Source organism: Martes martes (genome assembly GCF_963455335.1).
Source record: "Martes martes genome assembly, chromosome: 3".
Taxonomy (NCBI): Eukaryota; Metazoa; Chordata; class Mammalia; order Carnivora; family Mustelidae; genus Martes; species Martes martes.
In genome coordinates this window covers 5,465,132-5,488,864 of record NC_137890.1, presented here as the reverse complement: position 1 = coordinate 5,488,864, position 23,733 = coordinate 5,465,132, and the positions used below count along the sequence as shown (strand labels likewise).

Below are 23,733 nucleotides of genomic sequence, written 5' to 3'. Positions count from 1 at the left end.
CCCTACACGATGCATTTAAAGTACAAACCAGCTGCTTGGGAGCTCAGGTCACAGCACGCAGTTTTCTACGACAGACCGGAACGTCACGCGTGCCACCGGAGTCTGGATTCCTTTGTTGACCAGCACTGTGTTACCAGGTCTTGCGGGAGCTTGTGAAATCACATGCGGGCAGTGGGTGTCCCGTCTACTTCTCACCCGGGCCAGATGGAGGACCAGGGTCCCCGGGAAGCCAGTGGCTGAGATTAGCCTAGGGATCACTGTGCAGGGGGAGCTCACAGCCGCCCTCCCAACCGCTCCACAACTTGCCATCTTCTCCCCTACCCGCTCTTGCCTTTGTCCCTGATGGGGACACCTACCCCTCAGGACAAACACTGAATGACTTTTTATGCTTTTCTTCAAAGTTGTCCAAAATGAACCTAGAAGAAAGGCTGACTCGCTGAGGGGCTCCCTTGATGCTGACAGAGTCTGTGAAAATATATACGAAAAACAGGAGGCCTGGTTCCCCTGAGGGAAGGACTATATGGAGGTAAATGATGGGAAGATATGCCAGACCACCAGCTACACGAGAGCAACTCGGTAAGTGGCACCGAACGCAAAGTACCAAGCTGACAGAGAATAAAAGAGATGAGAAGAAGACACAGACAGGAATGACCCATGTCTATGTCTAAACAAACAACCAGCGCAGGCAAACCCCCTTTAACCAGACACGATGACAGTGCTCCTATGTTAAAAAAGTGTCAGTTGAGATCCAGAGCCATTTCCATTTACTAGTTCCATAAAATCTCTTTCAGTATCTGGTATTTCTGCTTGCTGATGGCAGGCATCATCCACCTGAGAACAGGGCCCCGGGGCTCAGTAATAAAACCAGCGCAAATCCAGCCGCTATGTAACCTTGGGGGACAGGGGACCCGCACGGGATTATCGCACTTCTGGAGAACGCTGCTGAGCAAAATAAGATTTGTAAACAGCACAGATGCTACTTTTTTCATGGGGATTTTAATTTTTCCTTTCTTCTCAAAGTTCCATTGGAGTAAGTGATTATTTTAAGTACGTGGCTAATTTCAATTGAAAACAAGCACAGAGACACAACGTGTGGTATGATTCTACTTGTTTGGCTGACAACACAGAAAACATACACAGATGATCTAACTTGGGGCCGTTACCTGGGACTGCTTTCAGATACTGGATGGTGATGGACCCAGGGCGATTTCTAGCTTTCTGTGTTTTTCAGAATTTTGTACCATAAACATTAAATGCTTTTGCGATCACATGGAACATTATTTTCAGTGTATGGTTTCAAACAACAAACGATATCATGTTCTTGAGCCATCTTTCCTAATTCTGATTTTAAAAATCAGCATTTAAAACTTGTAGACATTTTAACTTTCTTGATGCATTTCCTTAGAAAGTAACTAAAAAAAGTTATTATGGTTGGAACTGTGGCCTATGTAACAAATCAGCTCAGGAGTCCACCAAACCCTAGTAATTAACGTACAACCAGTTGATCCAAATAAATGAAAACTACGAGATGGATACAGTTTAGGCTTAATCACTGCACTGGAAAATTCCGGAAGTTGGCTAACGTTTCAGGGGATCTGAATGCCAACTCTAGGAGGAGGTTCACCCTAGCAGTTGGCACCAAAAATCATTGCCCTTTCACAGGATAGGTTTCTTTGCAAGCCAGAGCTCTATACTAAGTACACTTGGAGTTGACTATATTTTGGAAAACATGTACTCTCCCACAAAATGCTTCCATTTCATTTTAATTAAATCTCAAAGGCTGCAGAGAAAAGGAGCAGTCCATTTGTAAATTAGTCCAAAATTCTGAAGGAGGAGCACGTGGCAGCTGCTTGGGCTTTCTGGTCACCTCCTGACAAAAGACGCAGGTTGCTCTGGGTAAGCCCAGACCCATGACCCAGAACCACACCGTGCACTTGGGGACTTCCACGTCTCTATGGGGCAAGAAGAGCATTAACACAGAAGCCCCAAGATTCCTTTCAGAAACACCCTGTGCCCCAAGGAATAGAAATAAGCCCAGAAGCTGGACTTAAGCAGGACTTATGTGAATTTCATGACCAGGCAGGAATCTCCTCTTGTATCGCTTCTGTGGAATGCTACATTGCTGCCACAGCTTAATAAGATCACCCCTCTCTCAGCATCCCAGACAGAAGAGTTTGTTCCAAAGGGAACAAATAAAAAGCAGGGCCCACAATAGACATAGGCAATATCAACCCTGAGAAATATTTGGAGAAAGTTTCCTTCGTGTGGATAGCACTTTACTGCCCCCTTTTGCACTTTCCCATCAGAACAAGATTCTGCACAAACCTTCTCTGAAACCAGAGAGAATGGGGCAAAGCTACAGGGTGTCAGCTTCATGCAGAATTAGGTCACCAGATACCACTGCTTGGAGTAGCAAGTAATTACCTTAGAACTTGAAGCCAGTGTACCACTACCTTCTCAGTGGCTTTAAACCTCCAAGAAATAAGGTAGTAATTGGAGGCTTTAATTGACATTTTCTGCTTTAATTCGAAGGTGTATGGGTGCTGGAACAATCGCTGATTTTCACAGGTGCCCCTTTTTTCCACACTTTCCTCAAACAAATATCATCAGCAACATGAACCTGATTTATTCAAGGCAAAGAAAAGGGGCATAAAAGCAGGCTATACAATCTGGGACCATTAAAGTGTTATAAATCCGAGAGCTAAGGGGTGGGTGGGGCGGTGCGTTTCAAGCTTCACGCCAATGACAAGCAAAAGCTTTTCCAGAAAGATGAGAAGCACAGAAATGCAAAATGCACTGTGAGCCGATGGGTGCGCAAACCAGTTCAGCAACTTTTCAAGGTGAGGCGCGACCATGTTTGTGACTCTTCGTCTGGGCACACACTTGGAAAACGTAGTAAACTTCAGTCTAGAGGATAGTTTTATTAGTAGGATCCTAATCTGCAGAGCCAGAAGCCTCCCTCTGGCCGATGACCTCGCCTTGCGTCTGACAGTCTGTGTGTTGCTGGGGTGCACACTCGTATTTAAACTTAATCCATTTCCGTGTTATTCTGCAATTACTGTACGAGTCAAGATAATATTAAGTTTCACAGCCTACGATGCTGCACAATTGAATGAAAACGGACTCCTTTTGATGTTAATCTTGTGTTTTATTTGTGACATAATCCTCAAACAGTGGTGGCTAAAGAAAGTTTTATTTTAAAACACTCAAAGGTAATATCCCGTAGTTTAAATTTTCATTGAGGAAAATAACACAAGTTATTTAAGTTTTATCTGTTCCACTGAAATAAAAACTTCCAGTTCACAGGAGAGCCTAGAGCCAAGCTGAGGTTGCGACAGGTGTCTCCATGCCCGGGTCAGGACGAGCACCGAGCCTGGTACAGAACCACTGAGTCGCTATGTCGTACACCCGAAACCAATGACGACACTAAGTGAACTATACTAGAATTAAAATTAAAAACTTAATTAAAAAAGAGAAGAGATCTGCATCCATAAGTCAGACACTTATGGTGTGTGACACAGAGACAGCACCATTTTCTTTGCATGGGTTCCGAGAGTCCAGTCCATCTCGGCTGTGGAATTAAAAACGAAAAGCAGCCACCCACCTCAAAACAAAACACAGAGGTTTTTATTTATGAAACTGATCTAGGCACCCCCTCCCCCCCTCAAAACTTTCCCCAAGAGTGAAGTTTGTAGCCAGATAAGGCCAAACTGGGGAGCTGAAAGCGTGAGGCAGGGGTGCCGGGAGGCCCAGCGGGAAGCAAGAGGGAAGTGAGTCAGTCCGGCCGGCTCTGTCTGTCGTGCTGGCTCATCCACACCAGCCCCATTATCGAAACAGGGATTTCATAACCCGCGGAGGCAAGAGACGCTGCAAGCTTCTTTCCCAACTGTGATTTGTTTGCACCTGTACGGTCTTGTCCAAACCGAGCTTTTAGCAAGAGTCTGTAAAGGAAGGTGGAACTCTTGTTATTTACAGGTGAGGCACCGAGAGAAAAGTGGCTTTCATATAGGAAGAAACTGAAGGGGCGCTTCCAGCGGGCTGTCCCCTTGCTGATTCAGGTGGACGCCTGCAGATCCATTTGCTCATGCGCCTGAGCGGGACATCACAGAGCGGAAAGGTACATGTAACTCACCAAGGGAGGGGCTGGCTGGAAAGGAGTGGAGTGGAGATCTCCACGCACAGCAATGTCGCCATCTAGTTTGGGCGTCTCTTTTTCTAGTGAGCCTTCCCATTCCTTTTGTTCCTATCATCACCCTTTTTTTTTTAATGCCAAAGAATTTCGCCCATTTAGAAAAACAATCCACCCGTGTTTTATGGGTGAACAAAACCTCTCCCCTTTGGTGAGGAAAGCAACACCGAGAGAAAGAGACACACTAAAGGGGTCCAGTTCCTGCTCCTCAAGTGGGACTGGGACCCTGGGACCGAGCCTGCTGTATTCCCTGCTGGACTCTAAGCCCTCCATCCCGTGCCTTGCACAGAACGGGTGCTCCATGGGTGTTGGTGTCATTACAGAATGAACACTTTGATAAGGATGGTTGAAGAAGAGACAGAACTTTTAGTTCTCCTCTTGATGTAAGAACAGACTCTCCCTGCCAACGGAGCACAAGCCTGCCAACCTAAGTTACAAGGCTGTGCAATCATTTTACAACCACCACCCAAATGCCTGCCTCCCGCACACTTCCTTCTTCCCAGGCTTGGGAGCAGGGTCAGGGACAAGTCTGCTCTGGGCCTATGACAAGAAACATTTTCCTGCACCTCTCGTGGCTTTGGGACAGCCAAGGGAATAGGGGAGAGGAGAGGGAAAGAAATAAAGTGGGCATGACAACAGTCAGGTCTGCCCTGCTGACATCACAAAGACTCAAGCCTGACTTGCTGGAGACTTCCACACAGATCCCCCAAAGTGTCTAAGAAAAGTGCGTGGGGCGCCCTGTACCTGAGGACAGTTACATATAGTTCCCGCTCGGTCACCACAAGCAGCCTGGATAGAGCCTCACCAGGACACAAACATGCGCAGAAATGAAATACTCCTCAGTTACTCAAACAGGCAGCTACTAAATGAAACGGAAGGAAGACCTGGCTGAGACTTGCAGCTCGCTGCTTGGTCAACAGGGAAGTGGATACTCGGTCCCGGGGAAGAGGCAAGCGGAGAGGCGCATTCTGGAGGCCAGAGGACCTCAGGCTGCCCGGCTTCCTCAAACAAACTGCTCCAAACTTGCAGAACATCAAAAGCCAGATGGGATATACTGAATGAATCCACAGGCAAGAAGCCAGAAGCCCAGTTTGCTGTAGAAATAGGCCTGGACTTGATTTGAGTCTTCTCAGCTCTGACAAGCTGGAAGCTGGCACAGATCCCAAAATCCAAAATAAAATGGCATTTAATTGTGACTAGACTCTAAAAAAGATGTCATACTATCTCCTTAGCTTGACACACGCTCAGCACCTAACCAAATGCAACTCTCTTCTAAAATCTGACCTCTTTTTCTCCCAGAGAAACCATCAAATATTTAAACATTTAAAAGGAAAATGTGAATGGTCAAAAGAAGAATACTCACTAAATGCATGAATATTATATACTTTTATAACTGTCTAGTTCCCATTGGGTAGAACCTTGTTATCAAAGATTCAAAGGACCCATCGAGAATTGCATATCCATCATTGGAAAGGTTATAAATAACGACTGACAAGGGACGAATTATACCTCAAACTTTTTTCTTTGTAACCCACCTTGTATGCATGGTGTTCCATGAATGTGTGTATGCTTAATTTAGTTATTCGATTTCCAGTTAGTCTATGCCATAGCTTAAGAGAGAGAGGCAGAGAATTAAGAGGACGGGTTCCAGAACCAGAGTAATCAGGTTCCAATGCAGACCGTACCACTTATTAACTATAGGACTTTGGGCAAGTTAATTAATGTGCCTTGGTTTCCCCATTGATATTACAGGATTCACAAAAGTACCTCTCTGAGATGGTTACTATGAAGACTGAATGAGTCAGTATTTCTTGAACTGTTAGAGTAGCATCTGGCATTCAGTAAATGCTCTCTAAGTGTTGTTAAATAAACTGTGTCCAGCAGGTGAGTTAGTTTCTAAGTAAGAAGTAACATGTAACAACAACAACAACAACAACAACAACAACAAAAAGAAGTAACATGTAACATTAACACAAATGATGCTACTCTGCCCATCCCCCACACACTGCGGTCATGTTTCTGTTCAATAACACAATCTCCTCCTGTATCCGGTACTAGGCCACACAAAGTGGATTCAGCCCAGGCTCTCCTCAGTCCATGGGGGATAAGCTGTTTTCTCTGATGTTATAAATGTTACATAACAGGTAGCATCAGGGGTAGGGAGCAGAGGGGAGAGCATGGAATTTGCAGTAGAGGGAAAATAAAAGCAGAGGAGTCTTAAAGAGGAGTAGAAGCATGGCAGGTGGACAAAGTACAATGCGACAAACTCTAAAAGGTGAACCTGCTATGTTGTAATCTTCATTAACATGTCATTTTTATTTATTTTGCCTTTGTACATGGTAGGCAAAATGAACCATAGCCAGGCACACAAATATTCAATTAATTTTATTAACAATAGGTGACATTTATTGCTTCATTGTGTCAAGCACAGAGCCAAGCTCTTTTAATCCTAATCACAACTTTATTACTCTTTTATTCAGCGCTATTAGACTATTGCCTCCATTTTAGAGATGGGATAACTGAGACATAGAGGGTACTCCCCCTGGTTACACAGTGAAAAAAAAACCAGCTACACTGGGATCAGGCTCAAACAGCCAGGTTCCAAAGCAGGTGCTCTTCACTAAACGCGGTCGTCTTTGCTAAACCGAATTGTCTGACCTTTCCATTATCATCGTGTGCATCTTAAAAACCCCTTGGTACTGCTAATTCTCATAATCAGAAAGGTAGCTGAGATCACTGGGTTAGCTATTCCCCAGGGTCTATCTGCCTCATTTGTGGGGTCTTTGCGCTGTGCTCAGATGTATGAAATAATGCGGATGCCTACAGATGTACACTCTGTACACACACACTGCTCTTAGCTGAAATGTTACTACTGGGTTATTACTGTGTTTTTCAGGGACCTACTGTGACCACACTTCCACCGGGCCTGGGCCTTCCCTGTCCCCAGCCTAGGACTTAAGTCACTTGAGGGTGGAGGCTCGTCTTTCTATTATCTGAGCCTTCTGAGCCTCGTAACGGGCCTCACAGTTAACAAATGCTGGATGAACAAATCCATGCTTTATCAGCTCTCAGTGACCTAGAGGATCTCTTGTGGCCTCCAACAAGGCAAGAATGGGGCAGAACGCAGCAAGGCAAGGACCACAGATTCCTTCAGGGATTCCAAAAACAGCCTTAGTGGGTGATGAGCTAATGTTGAGCTGTTTCCAATGGGGGAGGGGGGGAGTTAATTTAGAGCAATGGTTCTCAAGGTGTGGTCTCTGTGTGGCAGAGCATCAGCTGAGCGCTCCTTAGCAATGTCAATTTCAAGTCCCACCCAGACCTCAGGAATCTGGAACTCGGGGGTGGGGCCTAGCAAAACCCTGTTTTAACAAGCCCTCCAGGTGATTCTGCGCCCTCAAATTCTACAGCCACTGCTCTGGCAGGGGGTGGGGGATCTCTAGTAAGAGGTGACATGTTAATACACCGTAGGCAGCCATAAATCCACATCTAGACTGTGTTCACTGCGCTGATTCTTACTGTAGGTCACCACTAGCTAGTAGGCAGAGGTTGCCAAAATGCAACAGCTCTTGTCCCTGCCTTGTAGGGACAGGGAGGGCAACGACGTGGATTAAGGCTTGCATACGAATCGCGATGGTGCAGTGTATAATGTTCTTTCTATACCCTAGGTATTTAACTAAAGTGCTGTGGGATTACAGAGAAAAGATTTAAAGAAATTAGGTTTGATCTATGTCATCAAGAAGGCACTCATCTAAGGTAATTTGTAAACTTTATTAGACAGTCCATTATAATGAAGATCCATTTTCCCATAGACAATGGGGGACTCAGGGCTTCCAGGAGCTTATTTGCATCTAAAATGTACCCCGAATTGAGTTCTAGTAGTTACGTGAAAATTGGCCTTTTCTACCTTCTTTGGCAGGCCCATTCTGAGCCTGGCCCTGAACATGACTGGCCTGGCCCCGCTCACACGACAGTTCTGGTTCAAGGCAGATGTTTTCAGGCCACAGTGAGCCAGCTCAACTCGCAGGAAGACCAAGGACCAAGACTCGGGAACATTTTGTCATGCTGGGCCCTGGTCCTCGGCTGGAACCTGGGAGGCTGAAAAGATGCTGCAAAGGGAAAGGTGCATTTGAGACCCTCTGATAGGGCAGAGGTTAGGGACCCTTAGAGCGGACAGTAGGTGTTGGACCAGAGACAGACAGACACACAGACAGACACACACACCCACCCCCCACACATGCCCCAAACTAGCCAAAGCCTTAGGACCAACCACAATCTGATTCCTCCAATACAAACACATCGAGATTCTATTGGTTCCAAAGCTGAATGCAGCACTCATCATATCCTGGTGTGATCTGGGAGGAATCAGTACATGAAAAGTACAGGGAATGCCTTGGGGGCCAGAAGGACTTGCCCAGCAAGTACTGGGAGACCCATACACAAGGACTGTAATTAAAGGAGACAGCTGAATTTAAACTGAGATAACACACTGGATCAGGTAATTGTTTTATACAGGAAACATGAAGAATCTATAGGACTGAGGGGGAAAAAAAAGTTTTCAAAGCAAAGTTGATCACCAGTCCTTCATTCCGAGCATCCTGCAAGTCTGCCCGCCACTGCGTGGTTGGAACCTTTACCTATCCATGCTTTTAGAGGAACAAAACAGCAGACTATAAATACTTCACTACAGCCCTTTTTTTCTTCTGCGTATTCTGAGTAGGGAATTACAAAAGGCAGAAACAATTGTTTTTCTTTAATGGAGTGTTCTCCTACTATGTTTTGCTTTCGGGTTTTGTTTGTTTGTTTGTTTTGTTTTGTTTTGTTTTTTTTAATCAGCAAGTATGCTCCCACCAGTCACAAAATACTTTCAACTAGAATTACACGTTTGAATTTATACAGGAAAAGGGACATAAAGAGCCGCTGCTGATTCTCTGCGGGAGCACGAGAAACAGGTTCACCTGGCATCCAGTGTGCACGGAAAACACTTGATCTCCGATCCCCTCCTGTTTCCCCTGGTGCACCTGATCCAACCATCCTCATGTCCCGCACCTCCGCACTCTTATTCTGCAGGTAGACCGGGAAGCTGAACGCTGCGGGATGGTCGGTAAACTGGAGGCTGGGCTCCCCTGCATCTTTCTCTAATCACTTTAACCCTGTTCCTAGGAGAAAGCTGGAGGCCAGGGCAATTCAGCTTCTTCTTTTGTCATTTGCCTGCCATAAATATGCACCAGTCTGCATTTGAAAAGCTGAAGGAGGCCCCAAGCTTGCTGGACATTTATCATGTTCTGTTCCCTGTTAACAAGCAAATACTTTAGCTGAATGGGCCATTAGCAATCATTGTCAAATGCAGAATGCAAGGTGCTTGGATGTGACCAGCTTGTCAATTAGGGGGTGTCCCTTCTCCTTGGTGAATCTAGACAAGTGCAACGGGTCCTTCCATAGAGATTACTGAATTAGGGGTACAGTCGCAGGCACGGGGTATGGCAAGTGTATGGGCAATCATTTTTCAATGTTTTGGATCTATGAAAGCTACATAGTAATGGCCAGAAAAGCAGGCGACGAAGGTGATAAAAGCCCACCCCAAATAGAGGGTCAAATCAGCTGAGAATGAGGAACCAAACCAAAGCAACGGGTCTGAAAGTGAATACTGGGGATTTGATGAAGATCTCAGACACAGAACTAGTCAGTCAAGAGAGGCCCCATGTTGCTGTTCAGAGAGCAGCCTGGGGAACTCCCCGATCCACTCCATCAAGAAAGACACTGGGGGTATTTGTAGCTTTCAGTATTGTCCGCGTCTTAAGTTTTCAGACTCTCCCAAAGAAATGCTGAGACTTTTCTACGACGCCAAATAGGAGGCAGTAAAGCAAATATTTCCTTTCTGGCTTGACCCAATTGCGGATGTCACTCTGCATGGAACCCAATCATGGTTTCAATGGCTCGTTTTGTGTCATGACTAAAAGGGAAAGTGCGGAAGGCAAAAACAAAAGTCCAGTTGATTCACAAGCTTGTTCAAGACAGAAGGCAGTAAGATTCCACGGCGTGGTGATGCTTTTTTTGGTTTTTTACTTGGAAGCGAGCAGTGCTAACATTTTCTAATCCTGTCTTTACACGAAGGGCGCCCATCCCATTCAACTCCAAGGTTAAGACTCACATTAACGAGTAAAATATCATCTCGATAGAGCCCATTGGTTTAGTCATATTGGATTACTGTTGATTGGAATGAAAACAAAATACCCTTCCCTTTTATTTATTTTATTATATGTTCTTTTCCAGGGCAGGAAGGACAAAACTCAGAGAAGGGCTCTCTGGCAGAGGGGGACGGACAATGGGTACTGTTTACCTTTGCTTCTCTCCCACACGGTGTGAGACGGTGCTGGGTCTGAAACAGGGCTGAAGTCCAAAGGTCTCTCTTTGCGGGGAGCTCCAGCCCTACCTTCCCCTCTGGTCTCTGTTCCTGCCCAGCATGGCCCTGCCTGAAGCCCAAACAGATTAAGGCGAGGACCGCCAAGTGCAGCTAATCCTACAGAACGGTTACCCCTGTCAGGCCAGGAGTTAAAAAGGAAAATCTTGCAGGCCTTAACAACTGCAGTGATCTAAAGTTTTAATCAGCCCCATATCTCAACCTCTAAAAAAGGCAGCCAATGAAATCTACCTTCGCCATATTATCCACCACCAATGAGCAAGAACTGAGCAGCTTTTCTTTCCTGCTTTCACCGTCCCGGGCCACAAGTAGGGCTTTCATACTTTCTAATCCGAGTTTCCAAGTCTGTGTGGTTCTCACATAATAGCCAACAGCCTAGAGCAAGGGCCTTCGCTTCTACACCCTTTTCAGAGACGTGTCATTTCCAACATCAAACTAATCTATATGTTGCCATGGCTTCCCCCTTTATCTGCCTTTCCATCTTATGAACTGCATGGATTTACCACATTATTTTTATCTGAAAGACAGAAAATGGTGGTTTTATTGCCATACAATCAGATTACTGCTGCTAGTTTCTCTATGCCTTTTTACCGTACTTCAATCAAAAGGGATCAGTTTCTTTATACTCTGCCCTTGATTTACATTACATCTGTAAAGACCTAGTCTGGGTTGTAATCCCCTTATTAACTATGACCAGGGTTGATTTGCCTAAAAATAAAAGCAAATTGTGTCAGACCCTTTCACTTTGTTTTTGATTCGGAACTACAAAATGGATTACTAAAGAAATCTGCAGAGTTCACACGGCTAGCGTAGCACTGAATTTAAAACAAGAATTAAACAAGTTAAACAGGGGGCCATGTCAACGGTTTACATTTTCCATCATGGGAGAAGGGCTGAGTTGCTTATGTCTTTGTATTCTTTGGCTTTACAGAGACAATGAAGCCACAGGAGTTTTTCCAAGCTGTTCGAACACTGTCCCATTTGCCATCCTTCCTTCTTTGCTTTTCTTACATCCCTCTCCCAGCCCCACTCTAATCCCACCCCTTTAAAAAAAAAAAAAAGGTGGTGGGGGGGAGAGCTCTTCCCTGAAAGAGCTAATTCCTGACTAGAAGCTTATAGTTCTATGGGTTCTGCATATTTTAATCAAAATATTTTAAACAGTTGAACACTCCTATTTAAAGCTCTACTCCGCTACACAAAGGCTGAGCTCATAAGCAAATCTATGTAGATGAATGATAAGTGACCTGAAAAACAGGCTCTTTATGTCAGCAGCTAAGGAAAGCAGAGGCTAGGCAGACTGGAGTACCATTTTCATCATTATTTTCCTTACAAGAGTGCTGCTTTTTGTCTACTTTGGGATGGAACAGTTTAAGAATCAAGTTTTCGTAAAATCACCTTTCTAAAAAAAAAGAAGAAAGAAAGAAAAAAATGTCCTTTTTGCTGAGGGTCTAGTCCGTATTTCCTTTCCCTGACACTCCCATTCCTATGACGCATCACTGCAGTCATGCTGGGATCTCAGACCGTCTCCCATTAGCCAGGCGCTCTGGGAAACATCACACTAAGGTAGATGTCACACTCAACCTCTTGGGAGCTACCCAGAGCACTTCAGAGGAAGGCAAGGTACCATGGGTTTAGTTGGTCCAACTGCAAAGTCCCTCTGAGGATAATTATCGCACTGATCCACCAACCAAAGGATTTCCCCTCAGTAAATTTACAGACAAGAGGTTTTACAATAAGTAATCCAAATATACTGACTGTGCCGCGGCTAACTCCATCTGGAGAGGCCACTCCAGTCGGCAGTTTTTAGCTGGTCCGGGGAGGATGGTTAATTCACCTGTCCTTTTCCTTGGGCCGGGGAGAGTCAGAAACGTTCAGGAAATTTGCAGTCATTTGCATTTCTTTACATCCGTAGGACAAGTGTCAACAGCTAGGCTTTGTGAAAGATTGAGAACCAAGTGCTTAACAAATCATCTTAACCTCCAGCCCCCGTTTCTGAGGTTTGAAGCTCTAATTGCCGAGGTTAAAAAGTGCAGTCCCTAGACACACGATTCCCAAATAAATTCTCTTCTCGCCTGAAAAGAAGGCGACCAAGCATGTTGTGAGCTATCACTTCGGCTCCGTCTTTGTGTTCTCCCTGGCTCGGTTGTCCTGTGGAACGACAGTCCATTACCTCTAGTTTATCATCCTGACAAAATGTGAGGAATGTGGATGGGAAAGGACTAACAATTCCACCCCTGGTGCTTTGTGCTTTTTTCTCTCCATATTAAAACCGACAAGATTAACCCAAACGCAAACTGTGGAGCATAGTTCAAGGGGCTATTCAATCAGTGTTGAATGTGCATTTGTTTACCTACAAAAATAAGAATTTCAGACACAATGGAAGGCAGGCTGGCTTATATATGGTATTGAATGGACTGTTCAAACAGCACTATCCATTGTAGTTTATTTTATCAATCTCTGACAGGTCCGTATTTATTCAGAGCCTGACTGTGGTGGGGCCCACGTATTATCGGTTATCTGGATTTTATCCAGCCATTCTTTTGTATCAAGTCAATCAATATCAGGAATTCAGTATTAGGCGGGGAGAAAATGACCTGGGAAAAGCAAAATGCTTTGTTAACTAACTAGTATATGGTGCAAAGGGAACAGTACCCCTAGACAGAAGGAATTACTGCTCGGCTGAAATTTCCGACAAAGTCAGTGTAATTCATTACAGAGCACCATACCAACACAGCCTTGCTCACTCGAAAGTGGGTATTTTTTTAGAAGAGGCAACTATTCATTGTGCCTGGAAAGATCATTCTACGTTAGTTAATTGGAAATGAAAGCCAGGCTTTGCTATTCTCTGCCGAGTTGAAAGGGGGGGGGGGGAAGGGTTCAACAACCTAACGGATCACAACTGAGGCCACACTGCCGGAGCCCGTGGCTGCAGTGGAAGTAATCCACCTGGCAGGGTAGTTGCTAACGTTTCAGACACAGAACTTCTTTTGATGGCTGCATAGACTCTCAGGGATGGGAGCATCAGACAGTGTGATTAAAGTAGTTATGGAGACGGAGAATTTACAAAGGATTTTCTGGACCCTGCGTCCAAACAGCTGCTCCTGCTCCCTACGTCGACCACCTGCTAAAAAAGCTGACCTCCGAATGAAACAAATCTAATTACTGATGGCGGCTTCATTACAGATGAATTGTTCCACAGTTCGTATGAACTGGTGTGAAACCTCAGTTGCTCTGATCACCTTCCTGCCACATCATATTCATGGACTGAAACTTTTCCCTGGAAATAAATATGCAACTTCCCCCCAAGAAAACAAGCCCTTGGCACTAGGGGTTTTTATTCATTCTCCAACTTAGAAAAGGCTCTTTCATATCACTCCTCCAGGAAGAAATCTTTCTGATCTCTCAAGCTAGCATTCAGCTGCATACTTTTTAAGTAGACCTTTTCCAGGGACAAATTATCCAGTCCTCCAGGCACGCCGTTATCATGAGAATTTTAAAAGAAATTCTACTCTTGAGAACGGGAGCAATCATGGCAACAGAAACCTCATCTGTGCAGGCAGGCTTCTCCAAAATGCAGGCCTCCAGCAGGTCTCCAAGTCTGCGGGGGCAGCAGAGAAAAACCGAGGAACCCTTATCATCAGGACCGAGAGTAAAACAGCAGTCACCTTCCCCCACCGCAAATAATTAGGAAAAGAGGATGTTAATGTCTGTGGCGGGAACAGTTACTGCTGTACCTTTTCTTCCAAGTAGCTCTTTCTAACCTTCCTCCTGATCACACACCAAGTCATAGCGGTTAACACAGAGTTGCACATGCAGAGTTGGCCAATGGATGGATTAATGGGAATGTCTTCAAACAAAATTCAAACGTAAATATTAAACCGGGGCGGGGGGCGAGGCGGAGGCGGGAATCAGCCTCCCCAAACAATCCGTCGGCGAAAGTGTGAAGTGGAGCGGAGCAGACAGCCCGGGGGGGAGAAGTGAGGGCTGGCGCCGCGAGCATTGCGCGTGGAAGAGTGACCTCTGTAGGCGCAAAGTGAGCACTGGCTGGCCTTTTCCCGGCCCGCCCAGCCGGCCCTCCAAGCCCGTCCGCCCGCGGCCTCACGCAGGTCCAAGCCCGGGGTTTTCCCGCACCACCTGTGCCCCACCATTCCCGACCCACCGTGTAAGGTTGTCCCTGCAACTACTTTCTCGGCAAACACAAATCTTACATCGAGGAAATAGAGTGGTCCATACAAGACCGGGCTGCACGGAAGAAAGCTGCATTAAGTAACTTTTAAATACGAGCCGTGCTGGAAAGTGCCATCCGGCATCATGCAAGAATGTGTTTAATCCGATTTACGGCTGTGACGTTTCTCGCCCTTATCATGGGAAATTCTTGGTAAAACATGTTGGTGAATTTGTAATTTGCCACTTTTAAAAGAATGGATATCATTCTTTAATTAAAATGTGATCCGTAAATCAATTCCCCGTCTCTGTACTCCTAAATCCATGGCCAACTTGCTTGCCTTCAGTTAGGCCACTGGTTTTCCTTCTGATCTCAAACGTTTACTCCAGGAGCCAGCCAAGGTCTCCACACTTTCCCCAAGTTTCCCAAGGCTAAAATTCCATGATTCTGTAAAATATTTTTGGATCTGACTAGAAATGTATTCCAAGAAGGAGCTAAGATGCAAAACTGAATGCATAGGCAAGTAATGAGGCGTCATGGCCATACATGCCTAGGGATGAGTCGCCTTTTCTAAATTCTCAGTGCATGCTATTTTGGTAGCTCACGCTGAAAGTTAATCTCCACAAGGCCTGGCTTTCTCCTGGCTACACTGTTTGGTAAAAACAAGTCAGATTCAAGGATCCCGTTCCTGCCCAGGCTCCAGGAGCTGTATTGACTGGGCAGGGACTTAAGCTTTTGAAGAAAGCGTCCTTAAAATCAAGTCAGCTATCAGGACCGCAGAGTTCGGGGCCACAGGTTTAGGAACGAAAGGGGGAGACGACGTGCAAAGATCTCTCCGGGAGAAACCTAAGGCCCGTCACCCCCGCTGGGAGGAGAGAGGGCTCGCCGCCCGAGTTCTCTGGCGAAGCTGGCGAGCTCCCCGCGCACACTCGGGCAGGCGGCGCGGAGGCGCGCGGGCTCCGGGGAGCTGCGGGCGGCCGGGGACCGCAGGCTCCCTTCCCCGGGGTGCGCTCCTCTGCCCCGGGCTCAGAGCCCCGGCAGGCCGGCAGGGATCGGACCGCTCTCCGGCGCTCCTCGAGAGCGCAGCATCCCTGCCTCCCTCCGCGGCCCGCCAGCGCCTGCGCGCCGGCCAGCCCTGTTTGTGGCCATGTTCTCCGTCCTCGAAAAGAAGTAGGGGTCAGGTATCGCCATCGGACACTTTCCCGAACGTGACACCCGAGCCGCCAGGGGTTTTTTTTAGCGTCCGGGAGCTCATGGGGAAAGGAAAGCGGGGTGAGCGCCCCTTAGAACCGGCGCTCCGGCTGGAAACCGAGGGAAGAGTTCCATCAAGTAAAATGTGGCGAAGGTTGGGGACAGGGAACTTGGGGTGGGGGAGAACCGGGGTTCCAGAAACAGAATCCGAGGCGCCGCGGCCCAGCCCTTCCTCCCGCCCGGACGGCGCGACGCGGCGGACCCCAGGCGGGGACCGAGAGGGATCGCGGACGCCACTTACTTGGAGTTCGAGGAATTCCAATAGATGGGCTCTAAAACTATCGACCTGGAAATCGCAGTTCTGCATAAAACCATCAAAACTCCCCAGCAGTACTTCCACACGGAGTCCCTCCTGGCGGCCATGGCCAAGCCGCTCCCAGCTCCGCACACTCCGGACGACGGAGGGACTGGGCGCGGGCCGGAGCCCCAATCCTCCGGGCAGACAAGGGGGAGACCGCAGGCAGCTCCGGGGCGCGCCGAGCGGCTCCAGCCGTCGCCGAAGTCGGGGGCGCTCCTCTCGGAGCCCTTAGGGCGCGGGGCGGGAGCGCACGCGCAGGGCGCGGCGGCGCGGCGGGCTCGGGGCTCCGGGGCGCCGCGCCGGACGCAGCTCTGACGGCAGGCTCCCGTGCGGCTCCAGGGTGCCGGGCGCGGGCTGCAGGGAGGGCGCGCGGCCGCGACACAAAGGCAGAAAGACGAGTCGCGCGGGCGGCGGACGCTGCGCTCCGAGCGGACCGCCTCGCACTATAGATCCAGGGGGGCGGGCAGCGGCCCGAGCGCGCGGGCGCCGCGTCGGCGCGGTTCCATGTCCCGGGGCGCGGGGCGCGGAGCGGCGAGGGGCGCCTCCAGGCGCGCGGGAGCCTCCTCTATCTTCGCAGCTCCCGGCCCGCGGAGCAGGCAGGAGGGGCTCGGTCCCCGCCACGGGCGCCGGACGCGCACGGGCCTTTGTGTGCGGGGAGGGCGCCGGGACCCTCTCTGCGCGCAGCTCCTAGCTCCGGCCGGCGTCGCCGTCCCCGCCGAGGAGAGTCAGCGCGACCGGCCCGCTGTCAGAGCACTATAAACGCGGGGCCCCGCCCCGCACCGCGCAGCCTATTGGCCCGCCGCCCAGCAGCCGCGCTCCGGTTGGGCGGCCGGCCCGTCCGTCATCCGCCCCCGCCCGACATTGGGCGCCGCGAGGCGGGGCGCCGGCTGACAGGTGAGCCCCGCCCCCGGCCCCGGGCGGTGGCGCAAAGGGAGCTCAGCCTGGACAGCCCCAGAGGGGAGGGGGTGGCCAGCGCGTGCACCGGCGCCCCTGCAGCGGCGGGGCGCGGACACTGTTAGGGACGTCCGAGAGGGGAGCGGGAAGAGCCGGGGGCCACCTGTGCCCGCGCCCAGCACGCGCCGGCATTGCCCGGCAAGTGTTCTAACTTCAGCAGAGGGACGTCGAGGGCGAAACTTTGCCCGCGGAGCGGAAGGCGGTGGGTTTCCCGCGGGTCCTCCTCCTCTCAGCGGAGCGTCCCCGCTGCAAGCCCGGCTCACACCCCTGCACGCGCATCCCTTCGCTGCCCCTCGTAGGCCTCGGGGCGATGAGTCCCACACCTGATTTCGGTTCCTAACCTCAGCTGGGGCCGGACCAAAGTCAACGGAGCCGAAAGATGCGAGACGACTCCCGGCGACGTGGCTGCCGACAATGGGGCGCAGCCGTCCCGGCCCCGCACCCTCCGCTCCTCGCTCCCCGGGAAGGCAGCCCCCCCCAGGCGTTCCCCGCGAGCGTCGCTGGCACACCCGCGCCCGCTGCGGGACCTTCTCCTTAATTAGTCTCTGGGACACACTCACGCCATCCCAAGGTGACCGGGAGTTTAGGGGTGACGGTGACAAATAGCGCCCAAGTGGAGAGGTGGCAGGAATTCTTCACTCTGGTTCTCGGCAAGTGCTCGCCCAAAAGAACGCCTTGGCCAAGCGCCACCGCTTCGACGGCTTCCACGGACCCACAGCGCCCACTAGCGGCCGGCCTGACCTCCCCGCGCGCGAGCGCGCCAAGGCCCGCCCACCCGGAACCAGAACCCAGGAACACAACCGCGCAGAAAAGTCCAAAGCAGAAGCTCCCAAACTCACCAGCAGCAGGGAGAATTCGGCGGCAGTATGGCAGAGTCCTAATGTACAACTCACAGTTTTGCGGGAAAAAAAAAAAATACCGTATACCCACAACATGCTTAAAAAAAATCCTGTCTACTCCAGGATTTAATGTTTCGAACGCAGCGAAGCAGACGGTATTCCTACAAATTGTATTTCTTTAGCTAAAATATCTACTAAGCTAAATTAAAGAATATACATTGTAAAACATCTCATTTAGATACCAGTGTTTCTCTCACTCTTCTTTGTAACGTTTCCAGATTTTTACAACTTAGTATTCCTTTTTGGAAATATTAAACATAAGCTAATGTACATTTCAACCGGAGTGTTGACATTTTGTTAGGACTAGTTTGCTAGCACGCTGGAAAATACTAAGGCACGGGAGTACTGAATACATTATTCATATTATTCCAGGTAAATCTTTGAGAAGAAAACAACTTAATTTCCCCGAATTGCTATCTTAAAAAGCCCCCAACTTGAGAAAATTCTTAAGAAAGGCTCAAAGATTGCAAACCGATTTGAAGTCATGGCCAGATTCCCATGAGGACTAAAACACCAGGAAGGGGCAGGTAGTATTATTTATAACTTTCTCACAAGAGTAAAAAAGGAGTGGTTTTTAGTAAGCCTAAACATTTAAGGAACTCGTTTGAAATGTAATGTAAAGGTATTAATAATGTCCGACAAGAACTAAAATGGAGTATCTCAGTACCTTGTTTCAGTACTAAGTTGGCAAACTTGTTTTGTGAAGTTTAAGTTGTGACCTCTTAGCTCCTACATCCTCTCTCCAAGTAAACTAGAGGAAATAAAGGAAATTTGCATTGTCTGAAAATAACCCCGGCTTCCATTTTTAGTAAATCAGATATTCACACACCCAAAAAGTATTCCACCTTGGGGAAAATGTAAATGTACATGTAAAAACGGCCTCTCTTTTAAACAAACTGTCTATCTGACCAAAAAATACAATCCCACACCAAGATTTCTATTGTATAATTGAATGTGAATATTCATGAATTTACTTTCAGCAAATAAGGATTCATTTATCTGTAAAGACTAGGTAAAAAATGAACAGTAACAACTTGAAGATTATAAATGTTCCACTACTGTTGAGATGGTCAAGTTCAATTCTGTTAACCCATGAATGAGCTAGGGAAAGAGTAAGAACTCCCACCACCCCAGTCAAAAATCCGTTTAACTTTGGACTCCCCCAAAACTTAACTAGCCTGTTACAGAACTCTTACCAATAATGCAAAAGCAATCAACACATATTTTGTTGTTACATGTATATTCTGTATTCTTAAAGCTCAAGAAAATGTTAAGAAAATCTAAAGCAAATACACTTGCAGTACTGTATTATATTTATTGAAAAAATAATCTGTGTGTAAGTGGAACCACACAGTTCAAACCCAGATTGTTCAAGGAGCAACTGTAATTAAAAGCATCTCCTCAAGCCATTTGTGTCTACTACTGTACATAGGCCAGGCAAAAACTGTTACATCAGCATGTACAAAACAAAATTGAAATTTTAATGCATGCCAAACCAGAAAGAACCTATTACATCGGTTTAATACATATTTGTATTCGGACTTCATTTTATGACTGAATAGTCAGGAGAAACGTGCTAATTTCTGAAAATCCGTAATTTTACCAGCACAGCTTCATGCACACATTAAAAAAAAAAAAAAAAATGAAGTTTTATCTCAGCTACTTAGTTACTTCAATTGTTTCTAAAGTTAAGGAAATTTCTGAAAGTTAGTAAAAATTTGGGGAATTTCATATAGTCAATAAAAGCTGATAAAAATGTTTGAATATATAGTGAAGTAGCAAATGTAAAGCTAGGCTATTTCAGTTGAAAAAATTCAGATGGCAACGAATTTTGCCCTACTAAGTGCACCTTACTAAAGTCATTCCTGTCGCCCTTTGAATTCCTACGCATGCTTTGGTCTTTATGGTTGTTTCTTATACAGTAATCCATTAATTCTTAGATGTACTTCAAAAGACATCTTTAACATAACTTCTGTAAAAACAAAGAACAATCTAAATGTAACATTACAGAAAAATTACTGGAATTTGATATACATGTTGAGTAAATGTTGTCCAAGCCATGAACTTCCTATGTAGCTAATGTTTCCTGGCATTGCATGCACTTTATTTCATTAAGTCACTGAAATTTTTAGAACTCTTCTGCAAACGTACTGCTCAAATTCCTCAAAGGGAAGACCTTTCAAAACAAAAGTAAAGTAAATCTTTTCTCAGTAAACTTCGCTGTACACTCTGGCACCACCTACTTCTACAATTTAGCTTACACACTGAAACATCTTAAATTAGCATCTACTTGTATTTGTAAGTTTGGTAGGGACAGTATTAATTACTACACTGAACTCTCGGTCAAAAGACCATTTTTCCCTTTGGGAAGTTCGGTGACAACTGACCTTATCGACTCTAACAATATATTCCTTATGGAACTAAAATACCACCATTTTCCACTACAGTAGTCATTTAAATCTCCACGTTATAATCGATCATTGCTTTTATATTATTAATGCAAAAACGGCATACGTGGAAAGAGTACAGTTATGGCTCCAACTAACTTGAGCACTTGGCATGAAATCTCATTTCCTTATTTGCAAACTAACAGGTTTTAGAGAACGGGCCAAACTCCTGTCACCCTTCCAAACTGGTCTAGGTAGTTTAGAGATAAACAGGTTAACAGCTGTGCTGTTTTGGTTTTACCATTCATTACTACTAGTTCTCCATAACCTCTCTGTATAGAGAGGTATAGGTATAGTATATATATAGGTATAGTCCACTTTCTGGACTATACCTATATATATACTAGGTATATATATAGGTATAGTCCACTTTCTAGGTATATATATAGGTATAGTCCACTTTCTGGACTGACAATATAGACACAGTATTATAATAACAAGTTAAATTCTGCTTTAAACATATAAGGGATACCGCCGACATATAAGGGATATCATATAAGGGTATCACTGACAGCAATCATAAGATACATACAGTAAGATATTCAAGGTATCTTACATACAGTAAGGTATTCAACAGCACTTAGAAGAGGCTGCAATTATGTATTCCTGTTTAAATTCCTTGCTACTTGTTGTTTTTCAACCCATACATTTCCATAAGCCTGGAATATGAGGAAGAAAACAATCACCCAAACGTATACAAAATAATAAGCCTATTTTATTCTAATGCCCGTAAACCAGGTTTAGAAATCACCAGCTGTACTGACACTCTTCAAAACACCACACACTCCGTGAGCCACCCCCCATTAGGAATTTCCTGAGCGAGAGTGAAACTGCTGGACCACTGAAAATTTTACTCTTTAACTTACTGGCTTCAGAGTAGTATGTCTAAAGATATATGTAAAATACAACTATTCAAACATCCTCTGATCCAACCACTGCATGCTTTGGAAAAGAACAATCTTCTGCTTACCAGTTACTCTAGTAACAACAGATATACAATATATCATAGATCAGACAATGTGATCCCACCATCTGAAAACCATCGACAATTCTGCTTCAAAAGGTACTGGCAGTGCATTAGCACATGCAAATCTCCCAGATTACTGAACCAGTAGCAACCCTGTAATTACAGACAACTGAATGTTTAAAAACAAAACAGAACCGAACCAGAGGAGTAAACAAAAAAGCAGGAATAACAAAGATGATAAAGGCATCAAGGCTAAGTGGCCAACTTAACCAATGAGAAAGCAGACCTACTGCTTGGGCTTCAACACCCATCCGAGACCCTTAGATTGAGGCCCTTCTCCCTTTAGTGCTCCTTTCACTAATTAATAACATTTGAGTGTTCCTAAGACTCCTGGAGAGAGTGGTTAAGTCTCAAATATTAAGATATCCTGTCTTCAGAAATTCTCATGGCCAGTAATCCAAAACAGATGGGATGGTTCTGGGTGTAAAAGAGCAGAAAATTAAGATACCTGAAATCAGAAGCTCTAGTTAACAGTAACAGCTTTGGAGAAATTTTAGTTAAGTGACAAACGGAGGGTGCTGGATATAAGATGAGGTATTCGAAATGATATATGGAGTTCAACAAGCCAGCACTCTGCTTATTTTACTCTGGAAAATTAAAAAGAGGTGCAACATCACTGAAAAATTTTAAAATACTGGTGGCCATACAAAATAGCTGTAGACAGCCTACGCACAACTACAAGACTGGGTAGTTAACTGAAGACAGAGCCTACTTTGCTACATCTTCATAAGGGAAACTGGAGAGTAAATCATTACCCCTTCCCCTCTTTGCAAGCATTAAAGAGTCCTCACACCAAGCTAATTTAAAGGTTTTGTTTATACAATTGATAATTCTGCAAACTCCACAATAAAAATCCAGTAACTACATATTTTAAATACTGTAATAAAAATAAACAAAAGCCATTAGTTAATTCTATAATGCATTAAGAATAACCTAAAAAACAATTTGTGAATAAAGCATATTTAATAAATTAGGGAACATCTGAACTGCTAATAAATTGGGAGAGAATTTGAACTTTTATAATATGTACACAAAGGCAGTGGAAACAAATGAAGAAAACAAATTACTACACATTGTTGCAGCACAGAAAAGATTGGGTGTATTTTATTAACAATTACATCCTCTTTCCTGTAGCCTGGCACAGGAACAATTTCATTATCTGATGCGAGTCTCCAACAGCAAGCAGATACTGCGATGTCACTAAGCAACTTACTGCGATTTCACACCATATGTGGCAGTTAAGAGATTCTTTAAAAATTCAAAGGCACGCATAAGCTGATTTCAGATATTAAGTCCAGGCTACTCTCTTAGATACAATGTTTATAACACTTGTAGAGCAAAACAATTTTTAATAAACATTTCCCAAAAACTTGAATACACAGCCTAAGAACAATGGATCTGCACCAAAAAAAATTTACATTAGAAAAAAAAAATCATGAAATAGAGCTAACCTATATTTAAAGGTTAAAAAAAAGATTCATTAGCAACCTATATTCTTTAGGTAAATAAAGTGATTGTTTTAGAGTAATAGGTATTGTGTTTATAAGGCAGTTCTCACTACAGTTCATGCCTACTGAAAATTCTACCTTTAAAGATATTTAAACTGATAGTATTGTTCCTTACCACAATTAGACTCGCTGAAGAGCTCAAACTAAGGCAATAGCATTCTTCTTAGCATGCACACACAAAATAATCTACCGTTAGTCATCTCATTAACTTTTGTTTCACTTGGAAAGAGTGATCAAATGGTCTTAAAAATACTGGAGAACATTCTCTCTACTTTGATGACATGTTTATGCATCTCAGGTCTCTCTCTCTCTTCAATAAATGTTTTAATACCAGTAGACTTAAAACAAACATATGTAAAGATAAATGAGGCAGAGTCTAGTGTATAAGAGTCATCCATAAGGTATCACATGCAGAAACAAAACAAAAACTTGTAAGAAGTTTAAATGTGTTTGTCCTGAAAATAAACGTGCAGGTACCCTACAATGAAGAGGATTTGACTACCTTAGCCTTTTGTGAGAGTACAAAGCTAAGTTCTTTCTGATGGCCCACTTTGAAAATAATCTAAGATTCTATAAA

General features: G+C 45.6%; 1 protein-coding gene across 3 annotated transcripts in view; it reads right to left on the bottom strand.

Moving 5' to 3' along the window:
• EFNB2 (ephrin B2) overlaps positions 1 to 16,386 on the bottom strand; it is a gene marked incomplete at its 5' end in the record, with an annotated part of 44,386 nt that extends 28,000 nt beyond the window's left edge. For all 3 annotated transcript variants that reach the window (XM_080798213.1, XM_080798215.1, XM_080798214.1), the window contains one exon: positions 16,265 to 16,386. In XM_080798213.1, the coding sequence (XP_080654339.1) occupies positions 16,265 to 16,386 (122 nt within the window). The remainder of the gene's footprint in view (positions 1 to 16,264) is intronic.
• Between the last annotated feature and the right edge of the window lie 7,347 nt (positions 16,387 to 23,733).